Here is a 19735-nt window from a genome sequence, read left to right as displayed (position 1 = left end):
CGGACAGGGAAAAAAGAGCTGATCCCAAGGGCTCAATGGAAAGTAAATGTGTAGAAAAGAACGATGGAATATATGTACGAATATGTCGGATACAATTGTTGTATGGCTTGTAACAAGAGTTATAAGGGCCCCAATAAAATGATTTAAAAAAACAACATTTAAACACCAGTGCAGCAATTCCTTAATTTAAAGGCACATCCTCCCACAGAAATTTTAATATGCCTACCTAAGGGTTAAGATTTGAAGGATATCCCCCAAAATACATGTCTGGATGTTGAAATCCTAAACCCTGTACCAATAAGCATGACATTAAAAAATAGGACTTTTCTTTTACGATGCTAATGAGGCCATACCAGCGTAGGGTCACTTTCGAACTATGAGACAGCAGGATGGACACAGAGACACAGGTGGGGGGAGACAGACACCCAGGAATACTAAAGGGCACCGAGGACTGCCAGCAGACACCTAGGACTGAGGGAGAGGCTCACACGAGGGCTCACTCTAAGGCCCTGCGTCCCTGTGAGCCTCCACAAAGGTGGGAAAAGGGAGCTCTGTTCACGAGAGTCCCCCGCCGTGGTAGCTCTATTATGGCAGCACAGGTGACCACGACACTAAGTAATTACAAAGTCACCGGTTTGGGTAACTCCATCTCCTCCACTTAATCTAGGACACTGAAGAGCAAGGCCTACCGACTGAGAATAAACGTCTGGCTCAAAAAAATCCAGGCCTTCCATGTTTTAGTCTTAATGTTACCCGGCAAGAGAAATAGCAAACAAAAAAACTACACTACTCAGGAATTTCAGAAAAACAAGTTGCAGCACTTTAGAAAACTATATCAGAAAGTACAGCAAAAATCAGACATACCGATTCAATGCATTGAACAAGGGGCCCAACCCAATAATACCCGAGTCATTTCAGGAAGGCCTGACATGAGCATTGCTGAAAACAAAAGCCCAAATTTCACCCGTTACCTGATGTCTCCTGTTGTGGAGAGGGACGTTCAGGGCATTGTACTGACTGTATTCTAAAAAACCAAAAGGATGTACGTGTCAGTCTCTCATTTTACACAAAGCGTCAGAAAAACAGCTTCCCTACAGAATTGTGACCGCTCAATGGCAAAACCCTATGGGCACAGGGATTTCAAATGACCAAAGCCAAAATCACCCCAACAGAATTAACAGAATCAGTAGCTCCTGGGTTGTGTTGTTTTTGTTTTTAACCTGCAGGTTAAGAAACCCAAACAAACCCTGTTTTTCCCTTTCTAAAACATCAAAACAGTTCTTGAGGGACCTGTTGAGATGTCAAAGAGCAGGCTCATGATGTTCTCCTGTCTGGAATAACTGCATATGGCTGTCACTGATCATCCCAGAATACAGGTGCTTCCATGCACTGCCATGCTCACTGTCCATCGCTGTCTGCTGCTTCTGATCCCAACAATGAACCCCTAACTTTGGGGGATGGTTTCCTCCTCACTATCTTCCCCTCTACCCTAGACCCTGCCATCAACCTCGGATAGCTTCCCAGCACCCAAGCTGCACTTCTGTGACGCCCGGTCCTTTAGACCTGCACTGCTGCTACCAGTTCACTCACACACCTGCCTCTTCTGCTGTGTTCAAAGTCAACATGACTCCAGTGCCAACGTCTCCGATTCTGAAAGTCCCTGTGCCGTTCTTATCTAATTCTCTCAATGTCTCCCTTTCTACCAAATCCACTGTGTGTCCCCTGCGTGGTCTCCTACCGGCCAGCTTCGCTCTGCTATCGGACCTCCAAGAACAGCCCTTGGTTTCCTTCCCAGCTTGTCCATCGTTCCTACTCCTGTGCTAACACAAAACCAGAGGCAGATGCACTCTGATACATTCTAGCTGCTCTGAAGCCTTCGGGGCTGCTCAGCACTGCCTCCCTATCCTATTTCCTACATCTACTCCAAGCCTTTTCCATGCTCAGGCCCCAATATCACTTTTCCTCTCATGGAGGAGCAGGAAGCCCTCAGCCCTACTTTGCCGACAGAACAAGACACAAATCACAAGGGGTTCTTACACTCTCTGTCCATCTCAGTACGGCTTCCCATTTCTTTCCTCACCTAACTCTCCTCTTAGGCCCTTAGGGTCCCTCCTCCGGATCCCTCACGGACCTGGCCCATCAATCATGCCTTCTTACATTTGTAAGATCACCTCATTACAAAAGAGAAAAAGGGATCTGTGAAAACTTGTTGAACTCTATCAGCACAGTGACTTGATCCCCTGGACTTATTAATACGTCTTTATTCTCTGCCTCCTCTTCCCTCCGAGGTATGCAACCTGTGCTTTTACATTCGACCCTGTCAAGTTCTCACTCCTTGCAATTTCCTTCACCCAAAACCAAACCCAACCCAACCCATTGCTGGTTGATTCCTACTCACAGCAATCTGTGAGTAGGACTGCCCTTGTGGGTTTCCAAGACGGTAAATCCTAATGGAAGCAGGCTGTTCCTGTTTTCTCAAGCACCTGTTCGATTCAAACTAACAACCTTTTAGTTAGCAGCCAACCTCTTAGTCACTGTACCACCATTAGCTCCAAAAAACCAAACCTCCTGCCTTTGAGTTAAGGCCAACTCATGAAGACCTTATAGATGGGTTCTGAGGGTAGCAATCCTCAAGGGAGTAGACGGCCTCACCTTTCTCCCAGAGTGGCGGGTGGGTTGAAACCTCGGACCTTGTGGTTAGCAGTCTGACACTACCTGAGAGCACCACCTGAGAGAGCTCTGCAGAGGGTAAACTACATCGCAACTCGGCCACTTTTCTATGTGGACGCCGAGACTGAGGTACCCAAGCACATAAAACCACTGTACTCCCACGGCTGCTCCACCCCCACTGCTCAAAAATAGCACTGCTGCGTCCCCTTTCGATCCTGAGCTAGCAAGCTGGAGTCTTCTCCACCGTGTACAAAGCACTTCTCACCAAGGACATGCGTCCTTTCCAAGTCACCAAATCCAGTCTGCAAGTCCAGCTGCCTTATCTTCATCACTCTAGCTCCCTCTATATAAACGGCAGTTAAACACGAGTTCTCCAGAGCAGCAGAACCAGTGAACCGCATGTGAATGTATATATGTATGTATGTTATACATGTGCATGTATGGATACATATATATATATATATATTTCAATGAAATAGGTCACAGAGTCATGATGCTGACAGATTCAAAATCAGCATGTTAGCTGTCTAGTTACTGGCTCATATGGCTGCAGGAAACCCAAAATCCATAGGACAGACAGCAGACTGCTGGCTCACATCTCAAGAACCCAAAGTCAGAGAATAAGGGGATGAAGGCTACAGAAGCCTCAAGTTTTGGCAGTACAGTCACATATATTGGATGCAGGTCACCCCAAAGAAACTAATTGGCTTTCAACCGACAGGTTTTTCAACTGATTAGCTGCTCACATCAGATCATAAAATGAAGGATGATTATATTATAGACCAATCATCAGTCTGGTGTCTGTCAAATCACTCAGAATTACATAGCCTAGCTAAGTTGGCTCATAACATTAATCATCATAGCCTTTCCATTGTCAACATGGCACGTGTATGCATACATCTCCTTAGATCATACATACTCTCTAAATAAAGACAAATAAAAGTCATGCTTTTGTCTAACATAATACAACTGCCATATGCTTAACGTGATACAACTAGTCAGAAATACGCAGGCCTTGTTAACATCGTATATTTTGCAATTAATGGGAGGTAGAAAATATTTATCTATGTGGGCACACACATAAGGCTAAGTCAAAAGGTATTTCTACAAACTCACAGAAACCTAAACAAAAAATATTGAAATGTGAAGGTATCGCTTCTTGACATCTCCTCCATTGAGGTCCACGTATTTCTGAAGGCAGGGCCTCCATCTCCCTGACCCGTCCCCAAAGAATTCTTCACTCTCAGATTGACATCCTATCAAGTGAGGAGTTCTGGCATCCTCAAGGGACTTAGATAATGTTCTTCTGAAGTGATCTCAAAGTTTAGGGAACAACAATTATTCTGAAAGGGCAAGATCAAGGCTGTGCATGGATGGGTGGGAGGAGAAAGGGGAAATTGATCACAAGGATCAATCTTAACCTCCTCCCAGGGGGGCGAATAACGGAAAAGTGGGTGAGGGGCGATGGAGGACGTTGTGAGATATGGAAATAATAATCTCTAACTTATCAAGGGCTCCTGAGGGAGGGGGAAGGGAAGGAGAAGAAATGGGGAGCAGATATTAGGGGCTCAAGTGGGAAGAAAATGCTTTGAAAATGATGATGGTGGCATATGTTAAGGTGATGATAGCCCACTGTCATTCTCCAGTTTGCCCGTTTTTCACATGGGCCATAAACAGACAAGCTGAACCACCACCCTGGAATCCTTCATCCTCGATGGTGGCGGTAATCTCTGCACTCACTTCAGGAACGTGGTGTAGCTTTTGATTTACGAGGAGATGCAATGGTTTCTACTGGGCCTTTCTGACCATATAAGCCCTTATCCCACATTTCAGAGATCAGCGTGGGAATTCTGCCAGGTGCTTAGTATGCCTGTTCCAATTATGCATTCTGGAACTGAAACGATCACTACATAGAGAAGCTTGTAACCTGCTGTATCCACTGTGAGACAGGCCTGGCCTAAGACTTTATAATAACCTGACTTCCAGACAGCCCAACTCTCACTGGTGGGCCACAGTGACTTACTGTTTCCTGGAATTGGTATCAGTTCAGAGCCAGTGATGAATGATCATCAAAAAGCCTGATTATTTTCTTTTCTTCAATGAATAGTCACTTTCATAAAAAGCTATAGATCCCTGACAAAATGGCCTGGAGGCCACATCTGCCCCCCTTCAGCTTCAGTAGGGAGGAGAATCCAATGCCAAGTCCAAGGTCAACTGCCACAAGGCAGAGGTCAGGCATGCCTCCATGCTTTCTCATCCTATGTGATACTAGCCATCCCTCTCACACCACTCTACTTCTCTGCTGGGCTCAATAACCCATTGCAGTGGTCATACAGGAGTCCCAGACAATACTCACGATTACAGGGATTTACTTGGGAAGTTAACAGGCTATCACAAACCAGTTTTGCCATTCCACTGGCTATAAGAAGCAGAAAGAGAGGAATCATTAAAAAAGACGAGCCACCAGCAGAGCACGTGCAAGGTCTCCGCCTGAAGTGGTGGAGGCACCAGAGGTTGCGCCACATCAAACCATGAAACAGCACAGGGGCAGTGCCGAGATCGTGAGGCCGAGCAACAGGCTTTCCAGCACGTAAAGCAAGGCAGAGGCTGGAGAACTCCGTGGCTGAGAACCTGAGAGAGACATGGCTGAGAGGAGGCATGTTTGTGGACAAAAATTGCATCCTTGGTATTTTCTGATCCCTAACAACCCGGGCTGAAGCCTCCACACAGCACAGCAGGACAATCATCACAGTAGTCTCTCAGCCTCCTTCCCCATTCCAGTGTAAGAGCCCTGGTAGCGTAGTGGTTACGTGTTGGGTTGCAAACCTCAAAGTCAGCAGTTCAAAATTACGAGGGGCTCCTTAGGAGAAAGAGGAAGCTTTCTACTCCCATAAAGAGTTACAATCGCTCTAACTGTAGCGGCCTGAGGTGACCTGCCAAAAAAAAACGGTTCACTACTCACTTGACCCAGAAAACCCTACAAAAACCTGCAAATCAAGAGGGTCGAACCTCCGGGTCCACTTCAAGAACACCCGTGAAACTGCCCAAGCCATCAAAGGCATGCATATCCGGAAAGCCACCAAATACTTGAAAGACGTCACTCTGCAGAAGCAGTGTGTGCCCCTCTGACGCTACAATGGTGGCACTGGTAGGTGTGCCCAAGCCAAACAGTGGGGTTGGACCCAGGGTCGGTGGCCCATAAAGAGTGCTGAATTTCTACTCCCCATGCTTAAAAATGCAGAAAGTAATGCTGAACTGAAGGGTTTAGATGTGGATTCTCTGGTCATTGAGCACATCCAGGTGAACAAAGCCCCCAAGGTGCGCCACCAGACTTACAGAGCTCATGGTCAGAGCAACCATGAGCTCCCCCACCACTTTGAGATGATCCTGACTGAGAAGGAACAAATTGTTCCCAAGCCAGAAAAGGAGGTTGCACAGAAGAAAAAGATTTCCCAGAAGAAATTGAAGAAGCAAAAACTCATGGCTCAGAAATAAATCAAGCTTAAAGTAATAAAAGTTAATAAAAGTTAAAGCAGTAAAAAAAGTTACAATCTCAGAACCCACGGGGGCAGTTTCACCCTGCCCTATGGTGTCACTATGAGTCAGAGTTGACCTGATGGCAGCGCGTTTGGCTTCTGAAGTGTGGCCTACACTGCTGGCAGATTAACCTGGTGAGTATACCAATTTCATTTCAACATGAGAGTCTGTGACTCAACCTCTCATTTTATAGCTCAAATCTCAAGTCTTGAGTCAGAAACCCAAAGGTCCAGTCCCATCTTCCTTTCAGTACTTGCCTGCCATTGTCCTCCACACCTGCTGCCACCTTGGTCTCTTACTATCTTTAACTAATTACTGCTCTCCACACCAGAATGGCACCTTTCATCCTATATGTAACGCTCCATGCAATGCTGTTTAATTCTTCTTTATCTCTGCCCAATAAAACCCACTCATCCACCCAGGCCCAATACTAAGCACACTTCTTCCAAGAAAGCTTCGCCAAACAAGCAGTAATCACTCTTTCCTTTGGAGCTACAAGAGGTTATCTAAAGCAGTCTAGCTTATATTTCAGACATTCCTATATCCTACCTCTCCCATACTGGACTCTAAGTTCCTGAAAACAGTTTTGATCTTATAAATGTTGGCTCGCCTTATGCTATTTACAGCCCCTGGGTGGAGGAAACAGTCGGTGCTCATCGACTGCCAGAAAAGTCTGTGGCTTAAGGCCCCCACTGGAGCAGCAGTTTTAGTCTATAACATGCCAGGGCACCATGTGTCAGAACCACACCGATGACAGTGGGTTGGTGTTTGGTTTATGCTATTGACCCATATTGAGGATGTGGCAAATTATCCCTGGATACCTCCTGACTCAAAGAATGAACCCGCAGGTGGGGGACTAGAAACTAAACCAGGTACGAAAAAAGGAAAATAAGCCCAAAAGAGAGTCAGAAGAAAATTATTACAACCTGATAACTGCCAGATACTAAGACTAAAGGGGAAATACGATGCTAAGGCTTCAAGTCTAGTGGCTCAAAGTATGCTAGAGTTTTTGGATTACTGTAAAAGCCAGAAATAGGTATTTTCTAAGGGAGGGAGGCTTAAGTTGTTGAATACAGTAGTGACATATGCTAATTTTACTGGTTTTCTTTCTTTTTTTAGATCTTCCCTAAAAAAATCTTTAGGGGAAGTAAAAATTAATCCCAATCATGTGACTGCAGAAAAAGGAAACGTATCAATTTAGCTAAAATTTGCAAAATCTTAATCCAAACCATTAAACATTATCTTTGCTTTCAAGATTCTGACTTACTGTGCAGCGATCACAAAAGGACCGCCTCTTTTCCATGTAAATTGGTGCTATATTTCATTCTTTAAAGATTTGGTGGTGTTATTGCTCTTGGGCATGTCCATTTCCAAGCAGGCCATTTCCCTGATGAACAGGAAATAGGGCTTGCCCAAGAGAGCCTTCAGATGCAATCAAAGGGCAGGTGGTACAAGACACCACACTGAGAAGCTTCCCCTCCCCCACAAACACCACCATGAGCCAAACCTTTTCTTATTGTAAATGTAACAAATGTAAACCAACATTTACAGGTTGGTTTTTTTACCTCGAGACATGCTACATATACTCAGTCAAAAACATGGACTTGGGCTTACTTATCTATGCAGTAGTTAAGTATCAATCTAAAATCTCTCCTATGGAATATGAGGGCAAAAATTCATCAGAAGCACAAAAAAGAAGGCAACTCTATGTTGTGCCATTTAAGCGTTTTGACAACCAGATTAGAAATGATGTCAACTAGTGGACAACCACAAGTTGGGAAATTCAAAGTTGCAAATAATGGAAACGTGTACACAATACCTACTTGTATCATTAAAAGGTACTTTTTCATTGATGATTAATAAGGATTCCTCTAATCTACCGGACAAATCTTCGTGAAGATTCTTTAACTGCAATTGACTGAAAGAAAAAACACAAAACCATATTATCGCCGACGAGACAGTGACTCCCCATGTGTTCCACCAGTTCAACAGATGGTGCTGCGCTTCAGAGGCTGATGTTTACAGCTAGGACACTCTTGGTGGTGGAGAACTGTTCAAAGATAAAGATGAGAAAATGACTAAGGCTCGATTCTAAAACCACAAGGACTTGTGTTGAATGATGCGGCAGTTTGGAAGAATTTATCCCAGTCAAGCATGTATCTTACCCACCCTTCGGTTTATTTCCCTAAACTCAAAGTAATTTCACAGCTATTGCAAAATCAAATTTTCTCCTTATAACATATGCATGTTTATTCTAGTATTACTAGAAAGGCTTTGCTTGCTTTTTTTAAAACTAAATATATCAGATCTTTTCCCTTGGAGTGCAAAGAAAATATGCTGATGTTTTTTCTAATTCAATTATGAGACCAGGCATACAGCTGAATCATGTATGTGATTTTGCCAATGCAAGTAATTGAAATTTTAAAATATGCTTAAATTGGTCCTATTCAAAGTATTATGTTGTTTATCAAGGAAGCAACTCCCATCCATAGTAATATTCTAATTTGAAAGGTTTGTATTGTTCCTGATTACATTAGATAATAACCATTATTGAATTCAAAATATATTTTCAAAGGGCTGCACTGTGATGACTTATGAATCTTCCTGCCTGATACCAGCAGAGGGCCTTAGCAGAGTTTGAAGCAGAAAAGGAGTCCCAGAAAGCTCTCGGCCACAATACCTAACATCTGAAGGCGGAGGGCTCTGCACAGACCACTCTGCCAAGAATGCTCCAGGCGACAAAGATCACAACGCTGAAATGGACCCTGGACAGGAAGTACCTTCTCCCCTCCCATCTCCACTTCCCCACTTCACTGTGCAAATGGGAGAATTTAGGACGCGAGCTGCAAAAGCCAAAACTCAGGTCTTTCGAATCTTACTTCAGATCCCCCAAAGAATCCACACGGCACATACCATTCTTCTGTTCGCAGGCGACATTCCTTGGCCTCCTTTTCCAGGGCCAGAGACTTGACCTGGATTTTGAAAGAAGCGGGGAAAGGAGATGGCTCAGGCTACAGATGGGGCACCCTGAGGAGGCAGTGCGGGCATCAGGCTACCTCTGTGCTATCAGGCGCCCAGAGGGAGCCGTGACCCCCCCTGGCACGCGTGCTCGCGCCAATAGCGGGGCTTACTTCTAGTCTCGCCTTGTCGTTCTGCAGTTTCTCAATGGTTTCCATGTACTTCCGAGTCAGACCGTCGACCACCGCGTGGTTCTGGGCCGCCTCCAGCTCCAGGGTGGCCAGCCGACTCCGCAGCTCCGCCTCCACATGTTTGTGCTGCTCGTCGGCTTCAAAGAACTGCAAGGCAAGCATCCTTCCTCCTATCAAAGCATCCTTCCACGCGCAAAGGGCGAGCACAGCGGCGCGGTTCGTCTAGGGACGCCTCCACACGCGCCCTCACGCGAGCCCACTGGGTCAGTCCCCGCAGGGTCTGGGGCAGTTACGACTGCCCACCCTTTACGGATGTGGACGCAGGGCTTCGTGGGATTACACGCGTTCGCCAGTGGCTCACCGCTACCACGGAATAAAAGTAAGGCTGGTACACAGGACAACTATGCCAGCGCCTCCTTGTGTCCTGTCTCATGAAGTTCTCTTTCAAACAATTTCTGGAGTACAGGGAATCCCATTGTCAGGTGTTAACTTTTCTTCTTCTGGGCTAACTGCCATAATCAGATAATCAAAATTAAAACAAATGCTCTTGCTAAAAATAGGTAAACCTTTCTCACGTAGGGGAGTCTATTAAGAATTATGAAGATTTCAGATACACAATACACTGAGGTCAAAAGGTCATTTGTTACCCTTTTAAAAGAGGAAGAACTTGATTTGGATTCGAATAAAAAAATTAGGAGATCTATTGGGATACACCCTACTGTGACTCTGACTTTGGCACAGTCATTCCTTATTCACCACCATTCCATCAATACCTGAGTGTTGGCCACAGAGGAGGCCTGGTGCCGGGCTGGGCACATGTGCCCTCCCAGACCTTACAGGTAACAGAAACAAAGTCCACTAAATATTTTTTTTCTTTTTTTTTTTTAATCATTTTTTAGGGGCTCATACAACGTTTATCACAATCCATACATACATCAACTGTGTAAAGCACATTTGTACATTCCTTGCCCTCATCATTCTCAAAACATTTCCTCTCCACTTAAGCCCATGGCATTAGGTCCTCATTTTTCCCCTCCCTCCCCGTTCCCCCCTTCCCCATGAGCCCTTGATAATTCATAAACTGTTATTCTGTCATCTTGCCCTGTCCGACGTCTCCCTTCACCCACTTTTTGGTTGTCCGTCCCCCAGGGAGGAGGTCACATATAGTTCCTTGTAATCGGTTCCCTCTTTCCAACCCACTCTCCCTCTACCCTCCCAGTATCGCCACTCTCACCACTGGTCCTGTAAGGATCATCTGCCCTGAATTCCCTGTATTCCCAGTTCCTATCTGTACCAGTGTACATCCTCTGGTCTAGCCAAGTCCACTAAATATTACCCAAGCAAAAAGCAAAGGCCCATCTAAATGATCCACCCAATCACTTCCTGTGGAAAATGGATAGTTCCCACACATTTCTGTGTTGTTACGCTATAAACATATTCTGCTGCCCTCTGGACACAGGCAGGCTATAAAGCACACCTTCACTTTAAGATGACATGAGATTCAAGAAATGAATAAATGATGGGGCACTCACACATCTAGGAAGAGGGAGTCATTAAAACACCCTCCCATGTCCCATAGCGCCCCTCCCCTACCGCACCCCCGGGGAAACATCCTACAATCTATGTCAGACAATCCATAACGTTACTCATCAGGAAAAACAGAACGATGAACTCACTCACTTGTATATGCAACCGTTCGTTCTCTTTGATCTTCTTTTGCAGATCTTCATCAAAGACACTCTTCTGCTCTTGGCTCAACTGAGAGGAAGATTCCCCACTTTTCTGATGGAAAGAATACATTATGTCCACATCACTTTCATCCTTTAGAGAAACATTCTAAGGTACACAGATTCCCTATCACCTTAATGGCTCGTCTCTTCTACATGTTTATCATTCTCAAAAAATCCTGCACAAGGCATACAGTCCATCATTTAACTTTGCCTATGTGACCCAAGTTGGAACTGCAAATATTGCAATGGACAGGAAAGCTTCAGAGGGGCGGGAAGGGAGAGTAGATCAGGCTGACTCTTCTTCACAGAGGCAGAGCAAACCCAGAAATCTAGCAATACAAACATGGGAAAAAAACTATTTCAATTTGATCTTTTGGTTTAGGAAATGACAGCCTTAGCAATTTCCTGTCTGAGTTGATAAATTCTCATGAAATGCTGAACAGCATTTCCAAAGATAAGTGTATCCCAAAGTTCACATGAATTTCAAATTGTGTTTCAAAAAGCATGGCCATATAAAATAAAACCACGATAGACAAAGCGCAAGAGAAAAGTTCAAAGATTATGAAAAGCACCTTCCTTTTACATGTGTTAATATTCACATTTTCCAGAGAGAAGAATAGCACTATTTAAAAGATCCCGTAAGGAGCATTTGTTTTCATGTATGGAGTGGGACTGAGGCTATTCAAAAGGCAGGCTAACACAGAAACTGTTTCTGCATTTCGGTCACCACCCTTCCCTGTCTTCTTGTACCCCTCATGCACTCAGTACTCAAATGAAGTCCCTACTGAACTAAAACGATACAAGTTAGCTCAGTTAAGAATGAAAATCCCTTTGGAAATGGAGCAGCTATCTAAAAACAATATGAGATACGCAGCATGGTTAGAACACATAAGGTGTGGAAGAAGCACTGCTGAACGCCATACTCTGGGTCCATGGCATTTCCAAACTTGGGAAATTACCAAAAAAAAGTCACTGCCATCAATTTGATTCCAACTCAAGGCGACCCTCCAGAAGAGAGCAGAACTGCCCCAGAGGGTCGGAAAAGCGCCCATTCATATCCATTCAGAGGTTTTTGACCCAAACCCTCCTTAAAACAAACTGTCCTGGAAGAGGGCTTAAAGTAGTGGGGAAGTATAAGTGGTATTCCCTCCCCAGGGGCTTTCAGGATTCCCAGAGAATTTGTGTTGTTTGTTTGTTTGTTTGACCCTGACAAACAGTGTTATTAAATCTTAAACGGGGAACAGACAACACAAAGAAACAGACACATCATCTAGATGAGGGAGGCCCTTAGCACGAGGTCATAATGATGGCTGGGGCTTCACGCTCAGAATGCTAGTTAAATAAGGACTGGAAAATGGAAACTGTCACAAAGTCATGGTTGGTGACAGAGTAGTACATCACAGTTACAGGTGGGACTACAGACATAGAAATAGGACCATCATTGGGACGTGTGGATTATGTCAGACAGAAGATTGGCCTTCCGACCAAGATGGTCAGGGTACAACTGACAGAGTTGACTCATGACTACTGAACCTCTAGTACTGTCCCCAGTAAAATGATCCTCACGAAGAACACCCCCAGGCAATCCCCTAACCCAGGCTGGCTGGGCAGGCTGGAGGGAGTAGAGGTAATCTACTTTCCAGTGTGCACTCTGAGGGCAAGAATATCTACATCTTCGGTTGATGATCAATAAGGAGTTCAATTGAGGCTTAAGTGAACTCTGCAAATGGATCTGGGGCTTTATCTGTCATCCACAGCCTTCCGCAAATGAGATGCCCAGAAGCATTTGTGTTTTTCAAACTATTCTAATACATCCCTGGTTTGCCCTCTCTGTTCCCCCTTTACCTGAAAATTACTGCTCTAGGGAATTCCTCCATGTATGGGAAATACATATAGAAAAGGTCACTCATTCCCTGCTGTCAGGTTAATTCTAATAGCCACTCCATAGGGCAAAGTAGAACTGCGCCTGTGGGTTTCTGAAGTGGTAGATCTTTACAGGAGCATAAAGCCTCATCTTTCTCCAGAGAAGCGGCTGATAGGGTCAAACTGCTGACCTTGTGTTTGGTTAATAACCCACTACTATGTTGAATGCCCATTTTGTAAAAATACAGTCAGGGCAAAACCAAATGGTCTTCATGAAAATAAGTATAGGGTTTATACAACACTATGACTAGGGAGTCCTGGTGGTATAGTGAGTTACAAGCTAACTGGAAGCTCAGTGGTTTGAAACCACTAGCCACTCCAAGGAAGAAAGATGAGACCTTTACTCCAGCTAAGATCGACAGTCTCAAGAACCCACGGGGGCAGTCTACTCTCGTCTATAGGACTGCTACTAGTCAGAATGACTCAACAGTACCAGTGCGTGATGATATGAAAGCTTCAACTGGTACTTGCATCTCATTTAGGCAGTAGTTATACCGTAACAATGTATCTCATTATATCTGTTCTACTTTGTGTCAATGGCAATTTGGTCTAGCTAACAGACAGTAACAATTTTGGCCAATATGACGTTTGCTTCTGTTTTTCTCAGCCACTTAATCAGCCATGTATGTGTTTGGTCCTAAGAAATTCTTTAAAACTTAATTTCATATACCTCTTTGCCATGAGACCAGAACTAACTGGATGGTGCCCAGCCACACAACTAAACATTTGGATCATAGACTCCATAGAAGAATCCCAATCAACGTGGGGACATGCAAAACAGAATTTCACAAGAAGCTATGGAGAGTGAGTGGGCCCCTGAAACCCCAATTACCCCGGATATTTAAATCACAAACCAAAAATACTCCATGAAGTAGTCTTAAAATTGAACAACGGTTTAGCCTAACGAGTAACAAAGGTCTGCCTTGCGCACTCTGCTCTTTCAAGAACAATGAAGGGCTTTTAGAAAGCTTGCGGAAAGATTCCACCACCTTTGATTCCATTTCGCCACAAACTTTTCAGAGCCCTCTCAGATCTAAAAACCTTCAAATTGACAAGAACAACTCAAAGTCATTTGACAGAAACCTTAGGTGGCTGTAGGTTTATGTTAATGAGGGAAGCACAACTCAGAAAAAGGTGAGAATGTTTGTAGAACTCAAAGAATGTAATCAATGTAACTGAACTGTACATGAGAAACAAAATGATACTGACCCGTTACATAGTAACAAAATGTAACTAAATTCTACGTGCAGTTGAATGTTTTGCTCATGACAAGAAAAAACAACTTAACGTCATTGTATTTAATAACATACTAATGCCTGCCTTCTAGACCCCATATTAGGTCAAATATTTGGGGATAACTTAAAAGTAAATTAAACAGTTTGGGGGGTGGCAATTCCTGTTAAAACCAGGATGGCGTAGAGATTCTGTATGTAACTATAAAGTCGCATTAATTTCCTTTTACTTGACTACCTTGTTTTTCTTGCCTCGGGGTTCACTTAGAGCCAGTTCATCTTGAAGTAGTTCCACCCTCTTAGCAAGCTGTAGATTTCGAAATGTCAAACTGTCCATTTCCTGTTGTAGTTTTCTCAACGATTGATCCTTCATCTTTAGTTGTTCCTGCAAAGCGACAACAGAGCACGCCTCAGAATGTAGCCTGAAGGCTTAGGAACTGCACGTGTTACACACATACCCCTTTGTTTCATTACAACGTAATCAGATCCACTTGCTTCAGAGAATTCGTGTTGTACCTTTATCATTCCAGCTCTTATGTTTGCGGTTGTTTCATGGCAAAATCACTTGGGGGCAGATGTAAATTAAAATATAAAATGAAAACAGCAAATGTGCTGGAGTTAAAAGGCAGTCATCAAGTCAAAGTAAAATCTCCACCACTATATGCAGTTCAATGTAAGACAGTCAACAGACAAACAGCCCGGGGCTATCAATGTATAAAAGACAGCCAACAGATAAACAACCTGGGGCTATAAATGTAAAGACAAAAATTTTAAGAGAACTCAGACTCATCATTGGGCGAGAATGGGAAGAAATATATTTGTATTCATTTTTTCGATATATATCCTCCCTGAATTTAAATCCGTTAAAATGACATCTTTTCAATGCCCTTAATTTTACTTTTACATTCTGATATGACAAAGATAAAAATCTACATTATAATAACACAAAAATATTTTCAGTGCTGTTCTTCATGAATTCACTATAAAATCAAATGAAGATAGAAACAAAAATCTAAACTCTAAACCACACACTGCTTGCAGACCATTCTGTACTTGGTTTATTTCTTAATTTGATAAACAAATGGGAAACTAAAGAAAAGTATCATATATACTCACATAAGCTGTTTTGCAGCATATTTTTAATGCAGTTTTTGTGGTAAAATCAGGTGCCCCGGCTGATATTTGGGTCAGCTTATACTCAAGCATATATGGTACTTAGTTTCATTCTGCTTACATCGAGAAAAACATTGTCTAACTATATTTGGCTTATCGCCAGTAAGCAAAAGCTTTGCATTCACTGATAATCAAACACAGATGGCCAGTTTGGATTAAAAAAAGGTTCAGACTCTTAAAATCGGTTGCTACAGTTAGTTGTTGTGAAGCAGATACTGACCCCTGCGACCCTGTGTGCAGAGAACTGAGCTCCACAGCATTCTCAAGGCTCTGACCTGTCTTCCAAGGTGCCTCCGGGTGGATTCAAACTGCTAACTTTTTGGGCAGCAGCTGAGAGCTCACCTATACACACTACCCAAGAACTCCTTAAAATCTACTACTGTAAATGTAAAGGATTGGGTCTTGGTGGTGCTGTGGGTCAAGCATTGGGCTACTAACCCCAAGGTCCCTGGTTCAAGCCCAACACGTGCTTCACAAGGGAAAGACGAGGCTGTCGATAACGATTCATGGTCTCAGAAATCCTACAGAGTTGCTGTGAGTAGGAATATACTCAATTGGCAGTGCGTTTTGGCACCTGTGTTACTTTGCCTGAAACAATCATTAAACCAAGAAAAGTCAAATTTTAATAAAGAGATGATTAGTACATTAAAACCAAAAACTTAAAAACAAAGCTTACTACTATTGAGTCAATTCGGACTCATAGTGACCCTTTGGAGAGAGTGGAAACGCTCCCTGTAGGTTTGCAAGGTTATAAATCTTTCCGGGAGCAGAAAGTCTACCACCTTTCTCCTGCAGAATGTAGAGCGTATCGTGGAGTGCCAGAGAACCAGCACATCTGTCTGGAAGAAGTACAACACAGCCAGAATGCTCCTCAGAAGCGAAGGGGGTAAGACTTTGTCTCGCGTACTTTGGCCATGTTGTCAGGAGAGACCAGTCCCTGGAGAAGGACATCCTGCTAAGTCAAGCAGAGGACAGCAAGAAGAGGAAGACTCTGGAATATCGTGGATTGACACAGTGGGTGCAAACATAAGAACAACTGTGAGGATGGCACAGGACCGGGTGGCGTTTAGTTCTGTTGTGCAGAGTCGTTATGAATTGGAACTGGCCCCATGGCACCTGACAATAACAACTTCGACAACACACACCCAATAACTACCTGAGGAGGCAAAGCAATGAAATCAAACGCCTGCTGTAAGAGAGGGCATCCTAGCAGTCCCTTCTAACAAACTGGTCCATTGTCATCGGCCCTGTAATGAGAGTCACCTCTACAATGAACAATAAAACAACAGCAATTTCTTTACATCGTTATCATTAGTTAGCCATTAGCTGACTAAGGTTGCAACTCGATGGAGCCAGTCAACGATTAAGTTCGGAAGGGCATCTATCACCACCTTTCCCTCAACTAACCCCCATTGCTGCAAGTGAGGATGCTAACACTGGGATAGACACAGCGAGATCAGAGTCAGGGAACTTAGCACAAAGCCTGCTACCAGGTGAGTGCTCTCAGTAAATGGTGCCATGACCTCTGTCACTACTGTCATCACCATCACGTCGTCCCCAACACAACGCTCATCAAACACAGCTGGCATCAGTAGTGTATCCAACACCACAACAGGCTACTAAGATATGGTAGGAAATACTTATATTAGGAGGGAAAAAAAAAGAAGATTTTTCATTTCTTCAATAAAACAATGTTGGCCTGAGTGCAGAGCAGGTAGGGAGCCATCTCAGGCCTGAGTTCATGGTAACAGTGCACAAGGAGGGGGCACTCTCAGAAACAGTCCTCTATTGTGTAAGGTCCAACAATCAATGCTGGTTGGTTAGGGGACATATTTCTGAGTCCTGGTCACCTGAGTGGCCCCATCTGGGAAATAACACTGGTTGGGGCTATCCTGAAAGCGATCCCTTCTATTGACAGGAAGGAGTAGAGGAAGCAAGGAAGAGAGTGAAAGAGTCAGGTAAGCACACTATCCATTACCATCCAGTTGATTCCAACTCTTAGCAACCCCCTGAGAGGGGAACTACCCCATAGGGAGGCCAAGGCTACCATCTTTCCAGATGTAGACTGCCTCTCCTTTTGTCTGCAGTGGCTGGTGAGTTTGAACCGTCAACCTTTTGGCAAGCAAGTGAGCACTTTAACCACTGTGCTATCAGGGCTCCTTGGTAGGCAGGCTATTTAGACAAAAGTTGGCCAAGAAGGAGTCCAGATCCTAGAATCAATTAATCCATTAAGAAAATCTCCTCGGCAATCTCCATTCGAAGCCTACCAGAATGGAGTACAAATTCCTTCATCCCCTACATCTCCTTCTTCACAGAACAAAGGCAATGATGGTGAAATGTACCACTCAAAAGAAATGTCCTGGTTAGCACAATGTGCCCTTACCAAAAGCTGAACCCAAAAGCAAGATGAGTGAGTTCAATGAGTCACAAACATCAACCAACTCATTAAAGGCCTACTGTGTGCTAGGGAACCCTGGTGGAATAGTGGTTACACTTTGGGCTGCTCACCACAAGGTCAGCAGTTCAAAACGACCAGCCGCTCCATGGGAGAAAGATGAGGCTCTCTACACCTGTAAAGAGTTACCGTCGCAGAAACCCACTGAGGGCAGTTCTACTATGAGTCAGTATCAATTCAAAGGCAATGTGTTATCTGCTGCATGCTGGGGACATAGATACAGTCTCCCTCAGAGTAGTCCATCCAGTGAGTGAAAACAGGTAAGGATGAAGCTCCAGGTCTAGGAAGGATACATTGCATTGCCTCAAAGATACTTTTCAGGGAGTAATTTTTAGCTAAGGAAATCGAAGCACATTATTACATCCATTCCCAATAAATAGAAACATTAAGCAAACATAAACACTATCTTACCTACCGCTGTCCTTAGGAAATAAGTGTCAGGTTTGGGACTTTAACCCAGAAAACTGGATGTGTCCCCGGCACACAGCATCGCCACACGCGAACTTAACCCTCCTGAGACCAAGACCCTGGTGCATACCTTTAAAGCAGCAGAATTCGCCTGTTCATCCACAACGCCTTTTTTCAAGACCTGATTCTGAGCCCGAAGCTGAAAGAGAGGAGGCAGTTAATTAAATTTTCAACATGAGGCAATCCTTTGTAAGGAAATCAATTACCATTCCTCCAAAAGAATTATTATACTGAATAACTAAATATGGGAGGAAGAAAGATCAGCTCCAAAGAGGGCAGTAGATACAATCTGCTAGTTGCCGAGCTGCCCAAAGACATCAGATCAGTCCACCTCTCCTGACTTCCTGTCCATCCTTCTCTCTGTGGGACAGCCAGGTTACCTCCCCAAATAAAATTCCATCCTAATCAAGGAGTACTGAATGTACACTCTTCCTGGAAATGCTGGCACACTATTCTTTTGGAAAATGAATCCTGGAACAAGGATGGCAGAGAAAATAAAATGTGGGGCCTTGTCATGCTCAGTGGGATACTGTGCTGGACATTAGACATGCAAAGGCCATCAGCAGCAATGTCCTCAGGGTGGCAAGCTGCCACCAGGCATCGGCTGACTGAGTATAAAAACACAACTAGGAAGCAGGCGCAACTGAAAAATTCATCGCAAGAGCAGCGTGCTTTTGGTCCCAGGTAACTTGGGTCTTTTCCACGTACTACCTCATCGAATCCTCACAACTAGATGGGGTCAGTGCTCGGGGTATCTCCGTTTTACAGAAGAGGAAACCGAGACACAGAAAAGTTATTAACAATGCTGAGGTTCAGACCCAACAGCCATGAGTTCACTCACAAGCTTCATCAGTATATACTGGCTACTATTTTTACAAAGTTGCTTTTGAGCAGTAACTAGCCATCCTGGACATGCGGATTAAAACAACGATGAGCTTCCCACTTTACACCAACACTGACAGTCAAATTCAATCAAACAGAAATAAAGAAATGCTAGAGAAGCTGCGGAGAGATCGGAACCCTCCTACCCTGGTGGACTACCGTGGTGGAAAGCGATGTGGCACAATCTCAAACAACTGGGAGTAGAAATTCCCTCTGTTCCAGCCGTCCCTCTGCTGGGTATATCTCCTAAAGAAGTAGGAGTCCTAAAGTGAGTTCACATACGCACACCCAGGTTCACCGCAGCGCTGTTCACAATAGCAAGAAGACAGGAACGACCTCAATGCCCACCAGTAGAAACATGTATAAACTCTGGCACATACACACAAAGGGAAGCTATGTTGTTGTTGTGTTCCTATGCTTGAGGCCATTGCTGCTGTCATTGTGTCAGCTCATCTTGGCAACAATCTTCTTTTTCGCTGCCCCTCTACTTTCCCAACCACGATGTCCTTCTCCAGG

At 44.1% G+C, this 19735-nt stretch overlaps 1 protein-coding gene and 1 pseudogene across 1 annotated transcript in view; one reads left to right on the top strand and one right to left on the bottom strand.

The window, feature by feature from the left end:
• Positions 1–18546, bottom strand: part of PPP1R21 (protein phosphatase 1 regulatory subunit 21) — a 60036-nt gene extending 41490 nt beyond the window's left edge. The window contains 8 exon segments of the mRNA XM_004699747.2: positions 948–1024; positions 8031–8125; positions 9121–9179; positions 9339–9503; positions 11037–11138; positions 14480–14626; positions 18408–18500; positions 18502–18546. Of these exon segments, the coding sequence (XP_004699804.2) occupies positions 948–1024; positions 8031–8125; positions 9121–9179; positions 9339–9503; positions 11037–11138; positions 14480–14626; positions 18408–18500; positions 18502–18546 (783 nt within the window).
• Positions 5716–6165, top strand: LOC105978376 (annotated as a pseudogene).
• Positions 18547–19735: the final 1189 nt, after the last annotated feature.

Source organism: Echinops telfairi, unplaced genomic scaffold (assembly GCF_000313985.2).
Source record: "Echinops telfairi isolate 266 unplaced genomic scaffold, ASM31398v2 ScPeMD7_7475;HRSCAF=8513, whole genome shotgun sequence".
NCBI lineage: Eukaryota > Metazoa > Chordata > Mammalia > Afrosoricida > Tenrecidae > Echinops > Echinops telfairi.
This window is presented reverse-complemented; position numbering and strand designations above follow the sequence as displayed.